At 42.7% G+C, this 26,466-nt stretch overlaps 2 protein-coding genes across 7 annotated transcripts in view; both read left to right on the top strand.

The window, feature by feature from the left end:
- The window catches only part of ldb2a (LIM domain binding 2a), a 96,452-nt gene extending 91,321 nt beyond the window's left edge, over nt 1-5,131 (top strand). For all 4 annotated transcript variants that reach the window (XM_086158089.1, XM_086158090.1, XM_086158087.1 and 1 more), the window contains exon 9: nt 3,252-5,131. In XM_086158089.1, coding sequence (XP_086014215.1) covers nt 3,252-3,482 — 231 coding nt within the window. In that variant the 3' untranslated portion in view covers nt 3,483-5,131. The remainder of the gene's footprint in view (nt 1-3,251) is intronic.
- A 2,414-nt stretch (nt 5,132-7,545) lies between these two features.
- tapt1a (transmembrane anterior posterior transformation 1a) overlaps nt 7,546-26,466 on the top strand; it is a 29,387-nt gene continuing 10,466 nt past the window's right edge. The window contains exons 1-12 of one of the 3 annotated variants that reach the window (XM_086158093.1): nt 7,546-8,517; nt 10,909-11,039; nt 13,541-13,659; nt 15,229-15,261; nt 19,123-19,285; nt 20,127-20,262; nt 21,214-21,311; nt 21,563-21,632; nt 22,886-22,966; nt 24,945-25,054; nt 25,247-25,306; nt 25,420-25,488. In XM_086158093.1, coding sequence (XP_086014219.1) covers nt 8,499-8,517; nt 10,909-11,039; nt 13,541-13,659; nt 15,229-15,261; nt 19,123-19,285; nt 20,127-20,262; nt 21,214-21,311; nt 21,563-21,632; nt 22,886-22,966; nt 24,945-25,054; nt 25,247-25,306; nt 25,420-25,488 — 1,089 coding nt within the window. In that variant the 5' untranslated portion in view covers nt 7,546-8,498. Of the gene's footprint in view, nt 8,884-10,908; nt 11,040-13,540; nt 13,660-15,228; nt 15,262-19,122; nt 19,286-20,126; nt 20,263-21,213; nt 21,312-21,562; nt 21,633-22,885; nt 22,967-24,944; nt 25,055-25,246; nt 25,307-25,419; nt 25,489-26,466 lie in introns of all 3 variants that reach the window. The other 2 variants (XM_086158091.1, XM_086158092.1) reach the window with 2 other exon arrangements.

Raw genomic sequence — 26,466 nt, forward strand, 5'->3', positions numbered from 1 at the left:
CCTGATTAAGGCATAGTGGGGTTTAGAAGTGGTCGCTCGGGGAGTTTCGGGGACGGCTCGGATAAATAAACTGCTTCCTTTTTGGTGCTCTTCACTGAAGTGTGTGTGTCTGTGTCTGGTCGTGCGTGCGTGCGTGCGTTCATGCATGCGTGTGTTTGTGTTTGTGTGAGCAGGCGTCCATACGTTTACGTTACTGCTTGCGGGATATAAGATCATGTGTTTTTTTTTTGGGTGCACTTACAGTTTTGGGGGCCGTGTGTGCACCTGTTGTGTGTGCGTCTGTGCGTGTGTGTTTGTGCATGTGTGTGCGTGATCCCGTGCAACACAAAGAGTTAATCTGAGAATTCTTTCAGAAGCTTTTGTCCGTGTTTGTGTCGAAATGTGTGATTGCACTGTAAGCTTATCTGGCTGTGGTCACATGTGCATTTTGTTTGTGTGTGTGTGTGTATGTGCGTTGGTGCATGTGTATGTGTGTGTGTGGCTGAGGAGAGCGAGATCTCCCAAGCCGAGCGGCGTTGACACACATGGCCAGTGAAGCGTGCGCTCCATTTAACTGTATGGCTCCCTCCAAGGTTGCGGTGGGTGGCGCTGGACTGGCCTGCAGCAAGATGGCTAGACAGTCGCTGGACTTTCCAGGAGTCCTCGCCCGGTGGAGAAATAAAGACACGGCGCGCAGATTACCATGCACTATTCACATCACGTGCACGCCGCTCATTATACGTCTGCAGAATTACATTCAATTCATTCAACAGCAAAAAGGAACCCGGCTTTTTTCGGAGGCGGTAGCAGGAGCGAGGCTGAAGCACAGATAGGCCTTTTTTTTTTGGATTGTCATTTCGTGTTTTCTCTCTGTTTATTGGATTCGTGACGTCATTTTGCGCCCCCCTCCCCCTTTCCCTCCCCCATGCTCACTGACACGAGTTCAGTGGAAAATAAATAGCCTGGTTTTCCAGATGCACTGCAGACAAGCAAACCCAAAGGTGCAGATAACAATAATAACTATAATAAAAAAATAACAATAATGATGATAATAATAATAATGTTGCAGGTCCAGTGGTGTCTTTCTGTGGGGTTTTTCTGTTTGAAGTTTGCATGATCTCCTGCAATCGCCAGGCTACCGCTCAAGGGTGACAACAGTAGTGAATTTGCATCCAGTTTAAGAAAGAGATGTTTCTGTTTTTTATTAAATTATTAATTATCATTTATTTTATTAAGTAATTCACTGGTTCAGGACACCTGTGTTAGGTATAGAAAATTACAATGGCTAGGACTCTTAACCCCAATGGTGGCAAGTAATATAATTAGCATCGTTCACAAGAATTATATTTTTTTTCTTTCAAGAATTTCAAAGATTTAGAGCGTTTGATTTTCATTTGCACAGTAAGGAAACGTGTCTCCCTGTACATTGAGATTCCTACTTCTCCTTACTGATAGGTTGCTATTAGAGGAGAAATTCGCAAGTTAGTAATGACAAAAAAGTAAATAACAGTCAGAGGACAAACGCAACAAACAAGTACAAATCCTATATTTCTCCATATAAGAATAATACTTTTCCATCATTAAGTGATAAACACCCACTATCATGTGTTACATTAGATGAGATGATCATCTTAAATCTGATCTTAAGACAAATGAAAGAAAATGCTAAAATTAGAAACAAGAAAAATACGGACCAAACGAGTGTAAAATATGAATCCCTCCTCGTCAAAGCTGGAAATTTTATGACTAGTTGCAATTCCCCCGGGACATTTCCGTCAAACACGCGGCCACAATGCTAACAGTGCATCACTCGCTTAAAAAAATATGTAGGATTTCCTGGCACCACAAGGGTCCCCCAGATGTGCCCCAGTCCCTTCCTGGACCCGAGTCTGTGAAAAGTGTGCGGGGAGGGAGGGAGGGAGGGGGGCACGTCTGTGAAATATATCTTACATGATGAGTATTGATCGGGCAGGTACTGAGCAGCGGGGTAATCTCTCCGTGCACAGGAAGATTTCATTTGCACAGAGTTCTTTGAGAGGGATCGACCGTTTGGACAGATTCGCCGCGTGCAATAGAGTCCTTTCTTAACACACACACACACACACACACACACACATACACACACACAGAGTCAAACTGTCCATTGTTAAAGCTGGGAGTCTACACTTCTTCCAAATAGGGAGATGGGGGGTTTATTTTGAAAAAAATCGGTTTGATTCCAAAGTTTTTTTTTTACAAATCAGTCTTTCGTTAGTTGTCTTTACGTTTGTAGTTTTATGAAAAGCTACCGTGCAAACAGCGAGATCTTTTACTCGATGTGCCGGCAAGTGTATTTATGTCCTCGTTTTTCTCACCAGTGTGAATTTTGGATCAGCCAATCACATAAATCTCGACGCACCGGCTTGTACGTGGATGTAGCGGGCATTCTCACGCTGCAGGTGGCAGCGTAACATCGGACATAACTTTAACGAAAATTAATAGCAACGATTTTATAACATTAAATCATTTGCTAGCTTGGTTGTCTCAGTTCCGGCTTTAATAATTATAATAATACATGGGATTTTTATAGCGCTTTTCATGACACTCAAAGACGCTTCACAAGTAAAACAGAGCATACAAATCCCAAATTTAAATCCCTTTATTTTCCATCAAATAACAAGACAGTGGAAACCACAGGGACGTTTAACTCCGGTCAGCTCAGACGGGAAACGGGGTGGTCTGTGGCTGCACGACTCCCAACTTCACATCCAGGAAACCCAGGTTGAACATCTAAAAAGCATCATGTGAAAAGAAAAGAAAGAAATAACTCGATGTTTCAATATTATTCGTACTGGGAGAGTCATGTGACCATGTCTGCATGCCCTCAATTGGTTGGCTGATAAGCGGTTCGTTAAAATTACTTGTTTTTGTTTGAAATGTTCATGCACACGGTGATGCAAACATAAAAAGAAATAGCATCGGATAGTAAAACCATTTTATTTTAGTCCTCTGAGCCCCAGTATTGAATTTAATCCCCTGCATTTGACCCATCATGGATGAACCGTGAGCAGTTCTGTTTCGCGCTCGACAACATTTCAACACAAAAGGAGGAGCCGGGAATCGAACCAATAATGTTCATTTCGTGCACGGAAATGAACATTATTGGTTCTGCTGAGAGAAGTGAACTGAGTTGAACGCGGTAAACATGTAAAGGACTCAGAAAGAGTCATCCTCGTGCGTTGACTGAATTGCACGGGTGGATGAGAAATAATAATACGCTTCCCGCTTTCCAGGACGTGATGGTGGTCGGCGAGCCGACCCTGATGGGCGGCGAGTTCGGAGACGAGGACGAGCGTCTGATCACCCGGCTGGAGAACACGCAGTACGACGCCACCAACGGCCTGGACGACGAGGATGACTTCAACAGCTCCCCGGCTCTGGGCAACAACGCGCCGTGGAACAGCAAACCGCCGACCGCCCAGGACAGCAAGCCCGAGAGCACGGCGGCCCAGCCGTCACAATAAGACACTAGAATTCCGCAGAGTCCCCCCCCCCCCCCCCCCGTCTCGACGTGGACGGGACTTTCCAGCCTCTCAGCGCTCCGCCGAGGGGCGGGGCTTCCACGCCTCGCACCCGGAACCGGACATTTCTCTTCTTCTCTAAAAACACCTTTGGGGAACTCGGGCAGCCTTGCACAGCAATACCCACATGTCAAAGACCAGGAAAGCGTGTGCGCGACTCTCGTGCGGCGCCGATGTAAAAATAGCGAGGCGGGGGGCATTTTTATGTTGGTTTTTATTCTTTAGTGGTGGGGGGGTTTCTTCAAGAATGCAGCTGATGTCATGGCTGCGATTGGTTGACCCGCCGGTCGCGAGTCATCACGCTTACAGCAGACAGTTTGGGGAGAAGGAAAAAAGAAGAAGAAGAGGACGACAAATGTTTTAAGAAAATATCTAAAAGTGAACAAGGCGAGGCGGTGTCGACGAAAGCGTCGAACCACATTGGAAACAAATGAAACATTGTTTGAGGCAATTGCATTTTTATTGGAAATTCAATCAGCTGTTGGTTTGTTCCTGCCGTCGCTGTTTATTTCCATTTCCAATTAAGAGGAAAATCGCAGCCCCCTCCGCTGCCGCGGACTCCTTTCAAATTTGCGGCCCTAAGATTGTTTTTTTTTTTTTTCCCCCATGTTACCGCGGTTATCGCCGATTGTGGTTTCATGCAAAAGCCACTCTTGATTGTGTTCCCCGGTCTATTGGTATTTGGCTCCTCTCGGAACCCTTCGCCGACACGTTATCACTCCGCCGACCAGTATGTGACCCCCCCCCCCACCCCCCCTCCAAAATTGGACTCTTTTTCCCTTTAATGACCTACTCCCAAACTGATACTAAAGCATTTTCCTGCATGGGTTTTTATAAGAATTTCATTTCCTTTGATATGTGCGCTTTTTTGGAAACACAACTTTATTTCCTCTCTCTCTCTCTCTCTCTCTTTTGGGTTCATCAGTTTGGGAACACTGTTACAAGGTTTGTAGCTCTGTAAATAGAAGCGGACTCTTATTTTGTCCGCTGAAAATCCGCCACAGAAACCAGTCTGGATATGGCAGCTCTTTTGTTTTCTTTTCTTTTTATTTTCGTACAGGAGGTTTTTCGGATTTCTGTCGGGTGGTTCGGACGGATGCCGGTTTTGCTGGTGAACTCCCGCAACCCCTCCCCCCGTCCTCTCTAGCTAGTGCAGAACCAAAGCCACAAACGTCAACACTACCTTGTACATTCTGTGACGTAGGAAGGAAGCGATCTCACGCTCTTTTAAGGATGCGCGGCTAAAAACAAATCCCGGCCACCCCACAGAACCGCCCTGCCGTCCCTGTTTCTCGTGTTCACGGTCGCTCTTTGATATTTTTCAGTGAACTGATAATCATCCCGGATCCTCTTTTGTTGGGACTTTGTTTGGAAAACGGTCGAGAAGACAACGCTGAATGTCTTCGCACGATTGGATCTTACGGATATTTATTTGTGCATTTGTAAGGAAGCTAACACATTTCTAAATATGTTTGAGCCTAGTATTATTAGACACCATTTGTACATTATATAGCAGAGGTGTTCAGTGTCATATCTGATGTCTGGTATGTATGCTTTACCATTACGTGTGCCAATAAACCGTGCTTACAAAGGTAAGTCTCACGCCCCTGGCGCGCCAACTTTATTTTTCCCAATCCTGATACTTTCTATTAGGTTCCCTTGACGGCACTTACGGGGAGAAGTCACTTGCGCAAGTGGCAAGGATGAGGACAGGGATTTTTACGACCGCAAGGTTCGGTTTGCTGCAGTGATTCGCGCTATCAAAAGCAAGATAGGATTGGATTCCAACGGCTTTCCGTGTGGAGCTTGCAAGTTCTCCCCGTGTCTGTGTGGCTCTCCTCCCTGTTTCCCGGTTTCTTCCCGCAGCCCAAAAACAAGAAGGAGGTTCACCGGAGACCCTAAATCGCCCGGACGTGCGAATGAGAGAGTGAATGTTTATGTGTTCTCTATATGTGGCCCTGTGCTCGACTGGTGTCCCACAGGCTCCATCTCTGCAGGACGAGGGCTTCAGAGAATGAATGAATGAACAAAAGGTTCAGTTTGCGTCGGCTCGGGAACCCGCTAGAGCCTCCCTGTGGCCATAGGCAAAAATACACACTCCCGTGTTCCTGCAGATCCCGGAAAACCCGGCGAGCGCACCTGAACTCAAACTCACCCAAAGAAGTGGAAAAATGTGTAATAATGTAGGGTTCGATCAAAATAAGCAAATAATGAAATGAACGGCGAGGACGAACAGCCGCTCATTTGGCTGCGAATAATGAAATAAAATGTATTCTTTCTTTCGCGAGCTCCCGCAAAGGTCAAGGGTGTGACTGAAGGGAGCCGGCAGGTCAGATTGGGACGTAGCCGGCGCCTTGACCCGGTGTTCAAGTTATGGTTAATTTATTGGCTTTCGCATTCATGGCCCTGCTCCTTCTTCCGTCTTCCAGAAGGCGTACGGCTTAAATTCCAAAAAGGCAGTCATGAGTGTAGATCATTCAATGAGTAGCGTCTATAAACAGCAGTCATAAGACTATGATCCCGCTTAAAATGTAACTCCAAACGCAATGTTTCTTCTCATTTATTGAATTATTTTTTTGCTTTTGATTTCTGTTTTTCAAAAAATTAAACATTCTGAGTGAGATATAATCACTTACCCAGTAGCTCAGATTTGATCCACCTGCTCTGTATTCATACATGGATTCAAAGCTTCACTCTTAAAAAAAACAGAAACGTGTTTTTCTTCTTGATCCTTCGGTTGAATGTTTGAGCTTCTCTGTGCTGAATCATGTATGTGCAGAGTTTTCTCAGGCTGCTTTCACATTCATCTGCTGAAGGGGGAAAATTCTCTCAGCGCTCAGTGGAAAAAAACAGTCGATTTTGGATTTTTGCAACACAGCAGACGTAGATGCTGTTTTTAACCTTTTTTTTTTATTATTTGGACAGGGTAATTATGAATATGGATGTATTTTCTTATGTAGAAAAAAACATTTCAGAAACAATTTATTTTTCCAAGCAATGGGAATCGAACATGGCTGGAGGGTATGCTTAATATGTAGAGCCTGGTTCTAAGCAGCAAGTTTCCTGGGTAACCTGCATAGTTTAGCAGAAAGAAACCTGAAATGCAAAAAAAAAAAAAAAAAAACTGGTAGTCGAACAAGTGTATGGATTTTGAGCTCTTCTCTGCGAAGTTGTCCTGATATCTCGGGAGGAAAAGGGCCCTTGGTGCTGTTGTTGGGTAGACTTTCAACGCGGGGGGATTTGGCGGATCTTTGGCGACACCAGGTGGAAAATGTTGGATACAGCAACAATATTGTGGCGAGCTGGGGTTTTGCAAAGTAACAAACGGAGTCAAGGATAAATTGCTCTCAGGATAATGCGTCTCCTCACCCCAAGCTACGATATTCATGCCAGGGTCAGAAACCACAAGGGCGATACAAGACTTTTGTTAGAAATATGTCATGTTGCAAAGACTGCAGTCTTAGTAAAATCAATGACTGATCTACACGGATCAATAACGTCCCCTCAAACTATTTTTAGTTTTTTTAGTCCATTGATGTTATGCTGTTTTTTGGCTTGAGTATATAGGAAATACACTGAAATGCAGCTTCAGGGAGGCACAGGCCAGGATCTCACTGAGCCAGTCCCAAGCAGAAGCAGATAAATGCAGAAGGATTGTGTCAGGAAGGGCATCCGGCGTAAAACTTGTGCCAAAACTAAACATGCAAATCAAACCTAAGAATCTCATACCAGGTTGGTCAAAGCCCAGGTTAACAACAACCGCCACTGGTAGCTGATAACCTACAGGCTACCGGTGGAAATTGGGCTACTGAGGGTCAAAGTAGGAAAGGCGGAAATATTTGAATCATTCGCATTTTTCATTCGGATATCTTCTCGTGACGTATGCAACGGGTAATTGTTTTCTGATGGACAACCGAATTGCTCGTGTGTCTCGCATGCATATCTGATGGACAGCTGATTGCGTATGAAGTCGAAAAACTGAGAGCAGGGATTTTGAATATTGGGATGATGACAGGAAAAGGTAGAGTTGGTTATACTGTGTGTTCAGGAGACCAGGTGGAAAGGGAGAGAGGCTAGAAGCTTAGGAGCAATTTTTAAGTTGTACTATGATAGTACTGACAGGAAGAGAAAGGGAGTAGGAGTTATCTTGAAGGAGGAGCTTGTGAGGAATGTTCTGGAGGTGAAAAGGTTGAAAATGTGAGATAGACTTATGAGTCTGAAACTGGAAATTGAAGGCGTGATGCTCATTGTTGTTACTGGCTATGACCCCCAGGTAGGATGTGAGTTTGAGGAGAAAGAGAAGTTCTGGATGAAGAAGTGGTGGGCAGGTTTGGCATCCAGGATAGGAATGCAGAGGGACAGATGGTGGTAGACTTGCAAAAAGGATGGAAATGGCTGTAGTGAACACTTTTTTCCAGAAAAGACAGAACATAGAGTAACCTAGAAGAGCAGAGGTAGGAGCACGCAGGTAGACTACATCTTGTATAGACGAGGTAACCTGAAAGAGATCACTGACAGCAAAGTAGTGGTAGGTGAGATTGTAGCCAGGCAGCATAGGATGGTGGTTTGTAGGATGACTCGGTGACAAGGAAGATCAAGAGGACAAAAGCAGAGCAGAGGACAAAGTGGTGGAACCCCTACGGGTGTGCTGTAGGGGAAACAGGCAACAGTTCAAGGTGGAGGTGGGACTTCATCAGAAATCAGCTCTGAGCCCCTTCTTGTTTGCAGTGGTGATGGACAGGCTGACAGATGAGGTCAGACAGGACTGTGATATTAGCCAATGACATTGTGATCTGTACTGAGAGTATATAGTATGTATGTACACACACACATATATATATATATATATATATATATATGTGTGTGTGTGTGTGTGTGTGTGTGTGTATGCATATATATATACACACACAGATAGATAGATAGGAAGAGAGAAAGAGAGAGAGAAGTATACAGCAAAGAATGAAAATTACTATAATAGGTAAGTTCGGAGATTGAAATTAAAATTAAAAGAACTGATATTCCGGACTATTTAAAAATAATTTGTATAAGGAGGTTAAAAATAAAAAATAAAAATAAAAAGTTGTTGAGAAGTTGATGTTTACGGTCTGAGTGATGACGTTGCATCACGCGACGACGGCGGCGGCCCAAGTAAAGATGGCGGACGTGTTGGGCACCGAGCTGTCAGAGGAGAAGGAGGCAGATGTTGAGCTTAGAAAACGGCACAAAATACCGTGGGAGGATTTGCACAAGACAGGAAAGATAGGTGTATCCTCACCGCTCCCAGAAACGTTGGGATTTTACGATATAAGAGCTGTCAGGCGGGAGCAGCGAGACCCCTCGGCAGGTAAATACCCCTCGGCTGACGCCACGGCTAGCATGCTAATACATGCTAGGCTGCGGCAAATAATTTTGCGTTTTGACGTTCTGCGATTGTCACTCAAGAAAACAAACTGATAGTTAATTGTTAGAAATTACAGCCTGACAGGATTCGCCAAGCTTCAGGGGCAACCGGTTGAGTCAATGAACGTCATGTAGAGTTGACGGCTGTCAACAACTTGTTTAATTAATGTCAGCTTGATTAATTCCTAACGATTGTCTTCGAGGTCCCACTCAGAAAGCTAACACCCCACTGTCTTATCTGATATTAAGCTTGATAATAGTTTTAATCACACTTGTTTAAATGCAGACATGACATCATATTCTGAGCTTATTCCTTTACTATTTTTATTTTAGTGGCTCGTAAACCCCTATGCCTGTTTTCCTTTTCCTCTCCGAAATCAAACCATCATTTTGTCCTCATGGATGAGTGTTAGCACTCACGCTATTAGCTTACTTTAATTCTGCATTTTTCAAATTCAGTTTTGTTGTTCTTTGCTCTCTGAAAAGTTCTGTTTAAAAAAAAAAAAACAACAACAAAAAGACGGTTCAGGAAATGCTTAAAACTTGTTGATGCCCATTAATCCCTCCAAAGACAGTAGTAGAGCATTAAGTTGTTTAAAAGAGCACTCTGGGTTAAAGATTGTCAAATGTGCATGTAGCAATAAAATATCCGGCTCAAACTGGCACTTAACTTCAAGACCGGTCAATAAGGTTTTTGTCTAAAAGGAGCTCATGGCACAGATATACAGTTATATGTAGGTTTCATAAATCATATTTATTTACTAAATAACCTTGGTGTCTAAAGATACTGGACATTATCCACTTTGTGCCTGTTAAATCTCTTTCTAATGGGAATCTGCAGAAACTTAATTCTTAATTATGGAAGGTGTTCAGATGTCTGTTTACGGCTTCAGTAGTAGCACGTCTTCTTGTTCAGCTGACTTTAAACTGTCAGGTTACTGCATTTTTTAGTAATATTGAGTGCAACTTTGTCCTTAGATGATGGCTTTGGACGAGTCTCACCAGTTCTCAAATGGTGAAGTAAAAAGAATTCCAGATGGTCATGAGAAAATAGCTCGAACAAGCTGACGTGACACATACACGTACAAACACACACACACACACACACACACACACACACAGACACACCACTCAACACCCCTCAACTACACACACTTATTTATTGTGTTTTTATCTCACTATCTATGGATCTGTACCCTTGAGTAAATGTCCTTTATCACATTAAATGCTCCTGCTTTCATATCAAAGTGAACAAATATGAAATTGAACTGTATCCTTAATGCACACGAAGAGACTAAGTTGCAGTTCTACATTAAGTTTCACACCACTTTTAAATAAATTTCAATATACCCTTAGCTCAGATATTAATTGGCTTTATTTGTTGTTTGGAGCTGTTACAGGCCCTCTTTTTTGCTGTTGTTAATTTTTCCCTCTGGATGTGTGTACTCTCAGGACGGAGCTTATCAGTTTGTCTGTTTTCTTTTTCTAATTTTTAGGGATTTTTTTCAAGGAAGGACTCCCAGTTAATTATTTACTTATTTTCAGGTCATTTTGGTTGAATATCCTGCCTTTTTTTCTCTTCCCATGCAGGCCAGTGAACCAGTTACCTAATACGGCTTATGCCAGTATTATGAATTGTTTATTCATGTCTTTAAAGTGCTGCAATATTGAAATCCATGGTTGTAAAACAAAACTTAAATCCCATTAAAAAGTTTAAAATGCATTTTTTTGGTCTTTCTACTGTCTTTGTACACAAGACAATCAGATTGTCTGATAATCAGTATCTACAAAGATGCAGTGATGTTTCTCTGTCTTTAACAGGCAGGCGATATTGCTGTTAGTCCTTCATCGCTCACAGGGGTCTCCTCCTCTGCCTCTGCAGTGGGACTTTCATTGTGATGGTGGCCATTGTTGTTATTGTTTCAGAGAATGCCCTTGTTTAAACACATTTGCTCCAATGTTATTCCAGATCCATCGTTGACCCGCTTTATTTGCGCCGAGCTCACCAGAGGCTACTTCCTGGAACACAATGAGGCAAAGTACACCGAGCGCAGGGAGAGGGTTTATACGTGTATGCGTATTCCCAAGGAGCTGGAGAAGGTACGGTGTGACACAGCTCCCCAATTCAAATTGTGCTCTGCTTGTTCTTTCATTCACATCACACTCTCACAGACATTCACGCGCGCACAATATAAAAGAGAAATAGAATAAAATTCTGTTTGCCAGTTACGAAACAAATATTCTATTTATTATTTTTTTTAAATAAAGGCTCGACATCTGCAGTGCTACAGCCATGGTGGCTGTAGCCTGCCCTCCTTCATGCACCGAAACTTCAGTGTTTTTATGATTCTTATCCATGCCACTGAGCATGCACAGCCAATGTCACAACTGAATACCAAATTACCTGCAAGTCCGCTCGAACAAACCTGAAGACTCGGTACAGCAGAGCATGGATCTGACAGGCAGTCTTTCACGTCTCTTTGTTTCAGTGTGCCATAAAATGCAGATACTGGGTGTCAGTCCAGCCTTAACTTTTCTTCGCCTCACTGTGCAGACCCAGATACACTTCTGTAGCATTTTCTGGACTTGGCACAGCATTACTGAAGCGAATTCTTCATTTCACTTGTTTATACAGTGGTTGTAATTACCTCTGGATGAAGGTGGAGATGGTCCAAGATGCTCCCGTCATGTCAACTATAAGAACAAAATATTGCAATCACAATATCCACGATCATAATTGTTGTTTCTGTTTATTGATTTTTAAAACATGGTGGCCCAACCTAAAATGATTAAAATGTTTTTGTGATTTGTTTTTGGTCTTTGTGGTACCAGCCGTGAGTCGCTCTCTCTCTTATTATTTTGTTTCTCTTGTTTTGCATCACCGCATTGACGCTACATTGGTATAAGATTGAATGAATGAATGAACGAATGAAACCGGTTTCCTTTGGTTTTTCAACTGTGATGAGTATATTTTTGTTGGTCTTCTTATTAGCCACAAGGTGGCAGTCTGGGGACACAAGGGAAGCTGTGTTATAGTCACAGAGCATCCACTTTCTAGGAATCGTGTTTAGGAATCGTGTTTCAGAATGACACCACTAACTATCCATCATATGTTTGCTCTTGGTATCTAAATCTCCACCTTGTTACACATTTATAAGCCATTTAATCCATTGACGTTGCCTTCAAATCCAGTCACCTTTACTCTTTATGTTTGCTCATGAGCACACAAAGCAAGAGAGTCCGCGCAGACTTAATTTCCTCCCCAGAGAGTCAGCTCAGGTCAATGCTGCTGCTATGTGCTTGTTTTTCTTCCCTGGCTCTGGGAGCTCCGAGAGGAATGTGTGTAAACAGAAGGATACTGAGTGACTCGACTGTGTTACCACACATGATTCAACGGGCCCCCTGGTGCACGTGCTCGGACGTTGCTTCCCTATGGAACTTACTGATAAATCACTTGCTACTTTGTACTGACACTTTGTGCTCCTTAATGCTCGTCTTCAATTTTTAAGTGGAAAGTTCAGAATTAGCTTTGTCATAAACCATACGTCTTAATCGGGACAAGTCAGCATTGTCGCTGTGCATACGGTCTGCACGGTTCCACTTTCAGCTGTAGGTCAGCTTCTGTGCAGCACATCATACTTTCATGTGCTCAGCTTACTCCAGGAAAAGTAACGCAGAACCTACCAAAGAGAGGCACACCCTCTCACCAGCTTGCATCGGTGCTCACAGGGTTTCACGTTGAGAAGAAGGTGTAGGGAAACATGGAATAGTTCAGATGTATGGCTCTTTATGGCTCTTTAGGACATTCCCTGTTACAATGGCGAGAGATGGCTCTGAACTTATGGGAAACTCTGAAGGTATGTGCCGATGACTGCATTATGTAGTGTGTGTACCTGTGCTTGTATGTGTACTCGGTTCAGCTTGGTGTTTCCTCACATAAGAAAGGGAAGAAAATCCCTTGTTTTAACGTATCCTGGGGAATCTTAAAAAAAGGACACCGCTAAAGTATCAGAAGATATAAAGATCAGAATGTAACTGTTATTATTAGTAGCTTCTAAAACTAGCATGTCACTGGCTGAACTATTCAAGATAACAGCATGTATTTTTCAGCTCAAATCGCACAATCATAATGCAAATACCTATGAATTAAACAAAAAACATTTCTATTCAACTAAAAATAAATGACCAGAAATGTAGTCAAACATTTTCTCAACAGGCCCCCTGAAAATAACGAAGGGGTTTTTAAATTCGCCAAATTCGGAAATGAAAAATTTAAAATTAATGACTCAATAACTCTTAAGTGTCTCCCAGAAGTCAGTTGGTCATAAAAATAAATTAAACTTACTAGAAAAATTACGATTTTTTTTTCTAACTATATTAAAATCAGGAAGAAATAACCTTGAAATGTTCTGAAAAGCAACGATGGAACATATGTGTGGAAGGATGGATTTTGATTGTTGCTGAAAATGGCCAGGAGGAAAATTCCTGGAAGATGATAAGAAAGCGAAGGGGGTTGGGGTAGTGGGTGTTCATCCTGTCTGTTTTTTCTTTTTCTTTTTTTTCATGCTGACTGAACACCATCATCTCAAAAATCCCCACAGCTGATGATCTTTGGCTTCTTCCTGTGTGTGGATGCCTTCCTGTACGTCTTCACCCTGCTGCCCCTCAGGGTGCTGCTGGCCCTGCTCCGCCTCCTCACCCTGCCATGCTGCGGCTTCAGGTCAGAGCCCACACACACATGCACGCAGAAACACACACATACACACACATCCTGAAACAGATACTCACCTACGTATTCTGGATAAATCCCGGTGGGTGTGTATTTGTGTGAGTGCAGCAGAAGGCTCTAAATAGAGACCAGAAATGCAGAAAAGATGATTTAATGTTTATCGTGGGGCTGAGCTCTGATATGTTCAGGAGAAAATCAACATCAGGATATTCAGGAAACCAATTTCAGTTTTTATGTAGGTTCACTGTCTTGCAACCCCCACTTAATTTGCCTCTTTCTTTCAAGTATTTAGATAAAACATGTTGTATGAGCCTTTTTTTTGTGATAAGACATCTCTTGGCATTTGTATCTTTAAAGGAGTTTTGCTGTTTCTTTTACTTATTTCATAGTAATTTCCAGGTAATTTCTTTTTCATACTGTTTTCTTGTAATTCCATGGTGCATTATCATAATTTCTGACATTTCATGCATGATCTGCGAAACATGGAAAAATTACAATTTAAATAACGGGGCACGATGGACCTGCCATGCAAAAAATATTCAGGTGTTTCCTTTTTTCTCTGTATCCTTGGTAACTTATATGCAAATGAAAAGCAATTAAGGATCCACTCCTGGAATGTCTTGTAATGGACCTTGAGTAAATGTGACCTTGTCAGATTGAGCGCGACTTCACCACACCACATATACATGTGACGCGGGCAGCCCGATGGTTGAGATGTATACACACAACAAACAAACATGTATATACATATATATATATATATATATATATATAAACATATATAAAACATATATATAAATATATAAAAAACATCCATAAACATCCATAAAACTTTAGTTATATAATCAGCAGATAACTAAAACAAATACTTTGTATGTGACTGACTTGTGGTGGGATCGGACCTGTATGGAGAGGCTTTGCACAGAATGTTTGCTTGCCTGTAGCAACTGGTTTTCCATATTTAAACCTGCTGCTGTATGGAAATACAAAACAAAGGATACACAGATCAAACAAGTCAAATGTGTCTCTGAGTTTGATTCCACTTTGATGAATTTCAAATGCTTGTTTCATAACTCTGATCCTTTCATTTTCAGGACATTCAATTGTCTTTTCATTTGTTGCCTGTTTTCAGATAAACTGTGGTACATATCAAGCTATTTTTTTAAACATCAATTGCCAATTTTACCAGTCAATTACCAGTAAAATGATGTCTTGTAATTTAATATTTATTTTTTAGAAAATCCATAATTCTATATCAACATCTGAAAATATTGGAAAATATATATTGTTTTGGGCATCTATACTACACTACCTGTCTAATGGTGAGCATGCATCTCTAGTTTTTGTTGTTTTTCTAATATAGTTGTGTGTTTTGTGCCGGTACTCTGTGTGCGTTGAAGTCCGGTGTGATGTGTTTCGGAAGTGTAAACACACATCCTCTGCGGTACAGCACAGCTACAGTACCTCTCAGGGCCTCCTCAACCCCAACACCCCACATCCCATCCTCAGGCCCCCTCACTTCTCTGTCTGATTCTGCCCTTGCCTTCCTTCCCCCTGCAGGGCACACACATGCCCCTACTGCAGAAGAAGCAGGTACGCTTCCATAAACCCTCCCCCCCCCCCTCACTCGGCAGCCTCCTCTCCATCTCCATCGTCTTTGTTAATGTACGCAGCTTCGGCGCCTCGTTCCATTTTCCCAGCCGGGAGCCGCCTTGTAGGTTCCTTCATGAGGTCTGGATGTTGTTGCTTTGAGTCCACCCTGGGAAAGTTTGCCAAGCCTGCATGCTCACCCTCATCTCCATGCCGCCTGTCTGTGACACAGCCGCTCATGTTGGTTTCACGGCGGTGGATGAGGGGGGGATACCTCCTCCTTTTTTTTTTTTTTTTTTTTTGGTTCTCTCCTCAGAGATGAGAGATCCCAGCTGCTCTGTCCAGGCAAAATGGCTATTCATAAGTCGTCTGGCCTATCCTTTTGCTGGCATGTTTAAAATCAAGTGAAAAGAGTAAAAGGCTCACTGATGGGTACTTGGGATGCAGCGCGGGAGCCAGCCTTGCTCGAATATAATATTCATGTTGTGAGAAAATGCTTGTAGAATGGAGATAGTGAGGGCTGCTTTACATTCCCAGCGAGCGCCAGCAGCATTTTGTCCAGAGAGCAAACAGTGTGTGTTGCACATACTGAGTGGCAGCTACAGTGAGAGGAAAAAATAAGTATCGTTTGAGAGCAGAGTGATAGTCAAAGATTCAAGATGCAAAAAGCTTGGTCAGATAAAATTGTGGCATAAACTTCCATTCACTTCTTGTGCAATTCTGTTTTCTCTTTGTTCTGCTGGTTGTTTGATTCGGCTAGTTATTCAACCAGGTAGCCTTTCAAAGCTGGTGTTGGTTTTCCCAAGATTGACCAGGACACCAGTGACAATTTCAAAAAAGAAAACACAGTGGAGAGAGAGAAATTATCAAGTGCAACAATCCAAACACACAGATGATAATAATAATAATAATAATTTTCATTAATGTTGAACATGTGCATCCTTAGCTGTAGCATTTCTTCCAGCTCCTCTTTCTTTCTTGTCTCCATCCAGTCTTTGCCCTATGACTGCTTTACGCTGTCTTATTTTAAAATATAGCTACACTTTTGCTACTGAGGAAACGTGTGACCACTGGATGGAGCCACACAACAAGAATCAAGCAGACACCCAGCATCACCGGGTCAATCCTGGGTTGAAGCTCATGTCTCCACCTCGACCTTCTTGTGTTGTACAGATACGCTGCGATAAAACAACGGGAAGATAATATTTAGATCAGTGCAGTAAATAAAGACTGTTCTTTCAGACTCCCCTTACATGATAGAAAACCTCTGCAGTTCAACAGACAAACACGATGTCATGGCTCTACCAGTCGTCAGAATGATAACTGCCTGCTTTGTTTGTTTTGCAAGTGGAATCTCCCCAAATCAGATCACTGTTTCAATTTTGTAGTTGTTATATTTGAAAAGAGTCCAGATCGGATGGCACTTGATCACTGTTCATATTTACTTGTTCGCACTATGACACTGATCACGTTAAAACTCCAAGAGAGCCCCCCTCTGTAAGGAAATTAACAGCGTTCACAGCTGTGAATTGCAAAGTCACAAATCAAGGCTGTAGTTGTCTTTTGTGATTCCTATAACATAAGAAAGAAAAGTCCTTGATTCACGCTTTATCCCGATCTCCTGAAAGTTACACACTCCGCTAATTTACACTTATTTTCTTCCCTCTCACACAGCGTCGAATGTGTTCAAAAAAATTGTTCACAGCTCCCCGCCCTTCCCTCTGAAACACCCTTTTTTTTCTTTCCTCCTTTTATTTGTTGAAGTGTAAAAGATCAGTGTCTCCCATTGTGATGCAAGAAAAATCCTCAGCTGCCATTTTGAAAGCAAAGGTAAAGATGGCTGCAGGAGCCATTGCTTTATTATCACAACATGTCTTTTGGACTAGCGTGTAGGTCAAGGTATGGAGCATGTGTGGTTTATAGACGTGGTAGAAACTTAGTATCTGTAGAATAGCTGTTCTTTTAGTGATTGTGTTGTTGTCAATGACGTTAAGTAAACAGGGTCATCAGCCCCTGTTTGTTGTTTTCATGGAAATAGAAGCGAACAAGTGAACACTGAATGGTGTGGCAGCCCGTGCGTAGAGACATCTCCAGTTGTAATCAGAGGTGGCGGCAGACATATAAACCTGAAAACATGCAATATGTCCTGGGATTAAGCTCTTTCACTCACCCCACTTATCCCTGTCACAGGAAATACCAAATAACCACTCCTATGGATTTGTCTGCCCGCCTCCAAACATGCAACCCGGCTGCTGCCACTGACTACTGCCACTAATTAGAAAGCTGCTGATGTAGGAAACACATGTCCCCAAATGCAGAAAACATCTCTGACTGTCTGGGGCTTCGTGTGACAGTTCGTGCTCTCCCTTCTGTGTATTTACCCTGCGCCAAAGAACCATTTCTGTCCAAAACGCTGTGACCGCTTTCTGTGACAAAGTTGAACGGGTTTCCAAAAGGGCAAACGTGGGTGATGTCTGAACAGAGGCCTATTTAGAACAAGACAAGGACAAATATGTAAAACAGACAGCTTTGTACTGTGTTGTCAAATATGGCGGCCGACTGAAGTGTTAAAGCTAATTTGGTTTGGGAGTAAAACCTTTTTTTTTTTTTTTTCTTAATCTGTAGTTGATAAGTAAGCCAATTTGGCCTTTACGTAATAGTCATGTAAGTGCAGTCAAATACATTATTGCTAGATAAAGAGTGACAAAGAGGCTGCGCTGGATGTCAATTAAATGTCAGTTTGGAAAGAAGGGCATTGATTAAAAAAAAAAAAAAAGAAAGAAAGAACACTTTGAAATGTCATCTTGCATAAACTCTGTTTGAGATGTTGACTTGTGATTATGCAACAACTCAACAGCAGCGTCATTTGGTTGGCATCAAATGACATGAAAACCTACATTCAGTTCAGTCATCTAAAATACACAGGTTGGCGGCTGGAAATGAAAACCAGGCAAGCTGATCACATACTGCAAATATAACATATTGGCCAGCAAAGCATTAAGACCAGGTGTATCACAAATACTCGTATGACTCTGAAAGGCTGATATCGGGGTACACAATCAGTTGATACAATGAATGAACTCCACAATTCCACAATGAATTGTAACATAGAACCAAAGCTTGGATGCATTTTCAGATGAAAAAGACAATGTCCTGGTCCTCTTATGTGGAGTGTCTCATTTTGAAAAGAAATATCCCCTCCATCCTGTTCTGGTTGGGGCTTGTAATGACTTGGCGCGCAACCTCTTTGACCCCGCTGTTCTCCAGTAATGATCCATCAATCATCTTGCGCACGTTCATGTCCACACTCACTGTAAGCCGGTGCTCTTTTGTCCGCAGACGCGCTCACAGCTTTATGTGAAACTCTTGATTTAATGTCTGCCGAGATGCTGTCGAGTGCATGTCGAGCGCTAGCACAGTAACTGCACGGGGAACTGCAAGGCTCATTTATGCTCACGTTATGTACATAAATAGCTACCTTCATTTCAAACGTTGTTAAACATTGACTTGACATTGACTTCTTTGACTGAATTTGATTAGAGTGCCGCCATTTCTGTTGTCTTATCATTCTCAAGTCCATTGGCGGGTTGCACATAAGCATACTTTGCAACATTGGCCCCACTACTTCCGGTGGTAGCGCTCCATTTTCTGTGGTCGACTGCTGAAGTTCCCTGAAAAACGTGCATAACTAGACACAAAATTCCCATTCCCTGTGCCTGTTTAACGTTGAGCATAAAAGAGCCTTCAGTCTGCATGAACACATTCCTCTGTATAAGAAATGTAAATGGCCAGCTGGAAATACAGACGCTATAAATTGATCTCTTGTCTGCGTGTGTGTGTGTGTTTGTATGTGTGTGTTGTCAGCGGGTCCAGGCTGCTGCAGCCGGCACAGGTATGTGACGTGCTGAAAGGCCTGATTCTGGTGCTGTGCTTCTCCATGATGCATTATGTAGATTACTCCATGATGTACCACCTGATCAGAGGACAGTCCATCATCAAACTCTACATCATCTACAACATGCTGGAGGTACATCATCCCCGACGCATCACTTTCCACAAATTATCTTTTAAGAGGGTGGAAGCGGCCGGCCGGCTATCCACCCCATATCAAGTGACGGCGCTCTCTTTCACACAGACAAACTATGGACGACTCACGACGCATACGTAATTCTACAGTACCGGGGTTTTGCAACATAGAGCACATAAAGCAGCGTTTTTCCTCATGAGATGTTTTTTTTTGTTTTGTTTTTTTAAGGTTAAAATAAAAGCATGCATCAGAGTGATTTAGTGTTGAAACTTTTTTGGAAAATCTATTTTCAGATCTTTATTAGTCCTTCAGCCCCAAAATCCACTGTTACACTCAAAGAGGACGATCACTGATCACCATAGCAAGGCAATATTTAGCTAATGACGCATACTTATCTGATAATTGTTTCAATCTCAGCATTAAAAAGAGTCTGCTATCACTTATTAACCAGTGGTTTATTGCAGGTCTTTTTTTTTACTTGCATGCATGCCGGCCTGTAAGTGTAAATTTCAATACTCAAGTAAAAATTTCGCCAAGAGTTCATCATTCAACCGATTTCTAGCGAAAAAAACCAAGATAGTCTCGAGGTAAGGTCAGATTTTATTAATTTAGCACCAACTCCCGACAGAGTTGTCTGATGACACTTTCCAAGTAGAGCTGGTCTGGACCACAAACCTTAGAATGAGTGTCAGAAGAGTGTCATATCGGAAACAGCCATTGCGACTCGTTCAGTTCATCTACAAAGTCCCTTTAAATTGTTGAATCGAAATGATTGTTCAGTGAATCTCAAAGTGAGTAATATTAACCCGCATTCCGTTCTTGCCCGTCCTCCCTCTGCAAGGTGGCCGATCGCCTCTTCTCCTCTTTCGGTCAAGACATCCTGGATGCTCTCTACTGGACGGCCACAGAACCCAAAGAGCGGAAAAGAGACAGTATAGGAGTCATCCCTCACTTCTTCATGGCCGTCTTTTATGTCTGTATCCTTCAGTCTCCGTGTCAGCCCAAGGGCCTGGAGTCCAAGCAGACATCTTTGTAGTTTGTGGGAAGCCGTGCGCGCCGTGCCAAGCCCCCGTTTCTCATTTCTCACCCTTGTTTTTTTGGCGGACATCTGAGCGCTGGATTTACTTGAGGTTCTTTCATTTGCGATCTGTACGGCTTAGGGACTAAAGGAGCCTTTCAGATGAAAGGGAACGTATCCAAGAATGGCAGCACGAGTATTGTGCTCTGTGAAATTGGAATCCAGGCGGACATGTTTTTGACACGTTCTATGAAATTGTAGTCTCATTAAGAGCGTCCCAAGCTGAGTGTAAAGATGGGTCGGCGGTCTGATCTGGCCCGGTATTAAAAGACACTCTGCTGTGTCTTATCTCTCTGCGGTGCTGCTCTTATAGGCAGCAGGGCTCTATAGAGGTGCGTAGGTGGGGGATCTGAAGTACACATTTGGAGGCAGCAGTGAGTTCCTACAGTTCAGACTCTTGAGGTTGGAGGGAGGAAAAAAAAAAAGATTTAGTTTGACACAGCTCCTCGTCTCGAGCTGGCAACGAACACACTGAGGCTGGTAAGTTGAAAAATTCTACCCTCATATAATTCCCTCGAATAAACGATGCGCAGGGAAAGCTGTGGTGACCTCCATTAATCCCACGTGGGAAGGCGTATGCAGCAGCTCACAAGCAGAACATGGAGAGTAATAATTCAAGGAATAATGAATACAAGCGCTCTAAAAAGATACATTAAGGCTTCAAAAGAAGCAGATGCAAGATGGAGGTTCAAAAGACCAAGGAAGGCCTTGCTTGACGGCAATGAGGAAAATTAATTTCTCAAGAGATTAGTGTGAGAAGTTGACAGTTGTGAGAAAGAGGATTCAGGTGGAAGCGCGTGTGTCAGCATACGACCGTCAATGTGGTTTTTCCTGAGCAGCCGGCCGCCAGTCCTCCATTCAATCCTCATCATGGTCCAGGCCTCCACCCTCAACGTCGCCTTCAACTCACACAACAAGTCCCTGCTCACAATCATGATGTCCAACAATGTTAGTAGGCACACACACACACACACACACAATAACCCAACAGTTCATGCATATTGTTAAACAGACAAGATAGCTAGTTGTGCATTGCACAGACATACAAACACACAGTTTCTGCTGTGTTTTACGTTGACAATCCTGCCGCATACTGCAGACCAGCCTGACCTGACCCCGACAGCGCGCTGTGCACTCAGTGATAACTACTTTACTTTCCTTGTTTTTCATTTTTTTTTTCTCCTCTTCTTATCACACAGTTTGTGGAGATCAAAGGGAGTGTGTTCAAGAAATTTGAGAAGAACAACTTATTTCAAATGTCCAACAGCGGTAAGACTTTGCCAGTGTTATTGTGGATCTTGAATACAAATGCAATTTATTTAGAAAAAGAAATTACTAGGTATTTTTGCATTCACGGATACCTTTACAGTATAGAATGTTAAAATGCAATTAGTTGTTGTATATTAGAATGCTAGTATGCTTTTGTATTGTTTTAGTATTTCTTTGTCTCTCTTTGCTCATTGAAAGTCAATGAAACAGTTCTTCCTTTCTCATGTCATGTCATGATAAATGTATGAAAACCCAACGTTTCTAAAGAGGAATGTTTTCCAAGACAACTACAGTAGACATGTCTTTGGGTTGTTTTATTTCTAAAAAGTCAAGATCAATTTGCCCTCATTTTATTTCCAAGTTGTGACATATTCTCTCACGTAATCACTATCGCTTGCTTAGGTACTTTATCTGATGACTCCATTAACTAATCAAACTATTGGTGTAATGGTCAGTTGCAAAACTCCACACCCCAGGATTCAGTCTGAATCTTAAAGATTGCTGCTAAAATTAACAGAACAAGCAGAATTATCTGTAATAATACTGATCAGATAAGACATAATTTATTTTTTGTTGTTTATGAATTCCTAAACAACAGTGAGAAAAGACTGATATTAACATTACTTCCACTGATGGTCTGCATGATGAGCACTGAATTCATGAAGGTCATCAGGCCATTTCTTGCGAATCTAAGACAAACCCCTGGTCATTTTCAGGACGCATAATCTCTGTCTGCATGCAGGAAATTAAATGAATAGCTGGCAACCCATGCATTATAGCTGATCGTAAATGTCAGTATTTTGCAGTGACCTGACACCAGAAGGGACGACTCCTGTAGTTGAATTAACCATCTCAGATTTTCACCTGACATGAGTCTTGGTCAAAATATCGCCTGCTAGCACCCCCTCCCTCTTCCTTCCATAGCGCTGTTAGGATTGTCTATATTTTGCCCATGGTCACTTATTCTCTCCTCTTAATGATAACTGAGCACAACAAGTCTTGATCACCTGACGTCTTCCTTCTCGCCGTTCACTCACATTTGGAGAGGGGCTGTTTACGAAGCCAGGCCCAGACTAGAATGAGATCATAGGAGCAGATGAGAGCAAGCTTGAGAACATTTTTGCTGTCATGTCTAAATAATACCAGAAGGAACATTTTTATAGCATGCCACTAGCTTAAATATGTTGCATAGACCTTTCTTTGGATGGTAAAACTGATTGATCTCAACCTTAGATGTCTTCTCCTTCTGGCAGATATCAAGGAGCGGTTCACCAGCTCGGTCCTCTTGCTCATCGTTTGTCTCAGGAATATGGAGCAGTTCTCGTGGAACCCGGGTGATTCCCCCCTTTTTTTTTTAAAAAACAAAAAGAACAATACTCTCTAAGTGATGATTATTATTACTGTTATTTACGGGATAGCCCCCCCTGCATGGTGCAGTCTTTGGAACTTCACCTTTATTTTAACCTCAGCACGACACCTAGGGCTCAATATGATAGAATACATAGATTTAGATCTTTGACCTGAGATGGAAAGCTGATCTTTGATCAAACCCCCACATTTTTAGCCCCAGTAATACGGTCGACCCAGGTCTGATGAAAAAAATAGTCATTTGTGCTGTATATATTTAAAAAAAGTACATTTCTATACTGTGTTGAACAACACTATGAATAATGTAGGTTCTGTCATCAAATCAACCCGCAGCTGCTCCATGTTACACCCCAGCTGGTATTCACTGCAGGTCAAATGAAAAAGAATTCCCCGCAAATATCTAACGTGCGTTGCTTTTTCTCAGTCATTGCTCCGGCAGAGCCGTCACACACCTGTCCAGGTTTAAGCTAGGGTTTTAGATTTGTGCCAGTCATTGCGGTTCAAACAAAGCTGTGCCACGCGTAGTTGGGCATAGTAGCTTGGAAAAACACATTTGGGTGGCAACAATGCCTACCCGTTCCACTCTGTTTACAAGCAAGCACATGTTGTTATTCTCGCAGACGTTTCATTACACCCTGTAATGTGTGGGTTTTAGGATTACACTTGTCACCGTTTTGCAAAACATAAGGCCACATTCATATTGGGCCTGTAATGAAGAACAAATCATTCTCAAAAAGAAAGGGTGGAATTCAAATGGGGGTAGAATTGAGGACGGATCATGGTTTATGGTACGGCTGGGAGTCGGAGCAGTGTTATGACAATCGAGTTGACACGCGAGCATTACTTTATTCATTTACCGTCCGTGGATTCAACCGTTTTGAGAATTTACAACCAATGCTGGCACAGTATCCGGGTGGAGTTGCACAGCGTCGGAGATGATATCATGGATAGCCGCCATCGAGAGAGCTAGGTACCCACAATCATTCAATTTAAAAATCCCCCCTCATACAGTTCTCTGGATTTTGCTCATTTATGTGATATTTTGCCGTGAATGTGACCTATTCTGTAAAAAATAATTTGAAAACCCCATGAATTATGAATCATTCATTTGATCTTGCTCAGAGAGACAGCGCTTGCTCAGATCTCTTGCTCTCTCCCTCCCACCCGCTGCAGGGCAAAGAGATCTGGGCTCTTCAAATGAAATCAGACATTTAGTTATTTGATCTCATTATTGGCATGCTTTGCAAAAAACACACACTCGGATATATCAAAGCTCCTGAAATGTTATTTATGGCCAACGCAGCAGGTGACTTCATATCGCGTTTCACTGTGATGGCACACAAATGGACTTGTGAGTCCCTTTTCCAACCCAGCAGAGCAGTACAGGTTCCCGGTAAAATGACAAAAATCCCACAGTAGTAGATGACACTCGGGCCGATGCGCCGAAGCAGGTCGTCCTCTGATAGGCTTGTTAACCCGACACAGCCTCCAGGAGTCATTTTCCTTGTGACAGTGCTATGTGAGGGATGGGCGTTTCGGTCTTGACAGGTTTCCTTGTAAGCGGCCGTCTCCCCCTGCCAGTCTCCAGGCAGATACAAAGTCGATGACAGACGCAGCCTGTCAGCGCCCGTCACATCGCTGAGATACTAATAGTCCTCCATCTTCTGTGGAGAAATACAAATCCAAGTCCCGTGTAATATACTTATCCTCCGTACCTCCTCCTCTGTGTTTAACAGAAACCCTGGGACCAGATCACTTTTGCCAACATCCCCTCCCGTCTGTAGGAGACTTTCAACATTGTCTGTTTGAAGTGGATAGATAGCATGAAACAAGGCTTTTCCTGTCTGAGAGATTCAACAGATTGGTTTCAGTTGGTGCAGATGATTCAATTAATTACACCAAAGCTGTTACTGAACATTTCGTTTTTCCGTTCCCTCGCCACAGATCACCTGTGGGTTTTATTCCCCGACGTCTTTATGGTCCTCACTTCAGAGGTCGCCGTGGACATCATTAAGCACGCTTTCATCACCAAGTTCAACGACATCACCGCTGACGTAAGGACGAAAAGCCCCCCCTCAGTCTTGCAAACCGTAGAAATGAAAAAGAAGCAGGTGCCAGCCTGGAATAGCAACAGTTAAAAACAGCAGAATCGATCTGGCATCCTGACACAAGAAGAGCTGTTTTCTTCAGTATTCTGCGTTTTGCCCTCCTCCCACCCACACTTCTCTACTCTCTCTCCTCCCCAGGTGTACAGCGAGTACAGGGCCAGCTTGGCCTTCGATCTCGTCAGCAGCCGACAGAAGAACGTAAGTATCAGCGGGCCTCTCGTCTTTTGTGCCGGCATAAACCGCACCCGGCCTAAGCAGCTGCTTGGCGCTGGGTTGTTGCCGTAACCTTTGGCTCGTCCATCTCTATGCAGGCCTGCACCGATTACAGCGACTCAGTGGCCCGCAGGATGGGCTTCATCCCTCTGCCGCTAGCCGTTCTGGTAAGACACTTGTTACCGGTCAGGCAGCTACACCCACTTGCTCTTTGCTTGAAGATCACATGCCCATAGAACATCTGAAGTCGTTTATAGAGAGATAAAGTGCTTTATGAAAACACTCATAAACACACGTCATGAAACTCATGAAAGGTGAAATCCGAAGTGTATTTTATGGATGCTGTTGACCGGTAACTGAGATGTTAACCCATGGAGCTTATTGGAGCACCGCCGTTTCCTGAATTCACATGGTTTCTGTACATCCTCAATAAGGCACTCTAAAAAGCGTTGATCAGTTTCTCAAAAGCCATGTTTTTTTTTATTTTAAATATGGATATGTGTCCTAAAAATGCTCAAAAATGATACATTTACCATGCGAGGACTCCAGGTATTGCAGCGCTGACAACACAGTCCGATGGTCGTAATTAAAACTGCCGATTCAAGCATGGAGCCTGGTCCGAAAGCACACATTACACTGCCTGGTAGTAGTTTGGATTTCGTCAGTCATGTTTTCTATAATCTTGCTCGTGTCCATTCAGAAGGCATTAAAAAAACATCAAAACTTCTTAAAACCCAACTCGCCTGAGGCAGCAGAAATCCTGCGCTCAACCACCAACATCAGTTACAACTCGCACTTTGCTACTAAAGTTATGGTTGCAGTTGTTGAATAAAATGAACATATTTTTGCCTTAACAATAACGTCTCAGCACAATCTTTTGTTTTTGGCACAACATCATTAGTTACAATTAAATCACAGGGCGCCTCAGAACAAAGTAATATGTATCTGGAGTGGAAACTAAAGGCTTAAAAGCGAACACATTTTATTATTTTCATGGCAATGCAGCTCTGTCTGACTATTGATGTAGCACCTCTCTATGTAAATATAATTGTGTCTATGCCTACAGGGACGACCTCTCAGGATACTGTCAGTGTGGTCTTTGTAGAACATGCTTCCAAAGAGCCTAACCAGAAAAATTCTGTTTC

Source organism: Fistularia commersonii, chromosome 13 (assembly GCF_037954325.1).
Source record: "Fistularia commersonii isolate RoL2024-O1a breed Wild chromosome 13, RoL_Fcom_v1.0, whole genome shotgun sequence".
In the NCBI taxonomy this organism is placed as follows: Eukaryota; Metazoa; Chordata; class Actinopteri; order Syngnathiformes; family Fistulariidae; genus Fistularia; species Fistularia commersonii.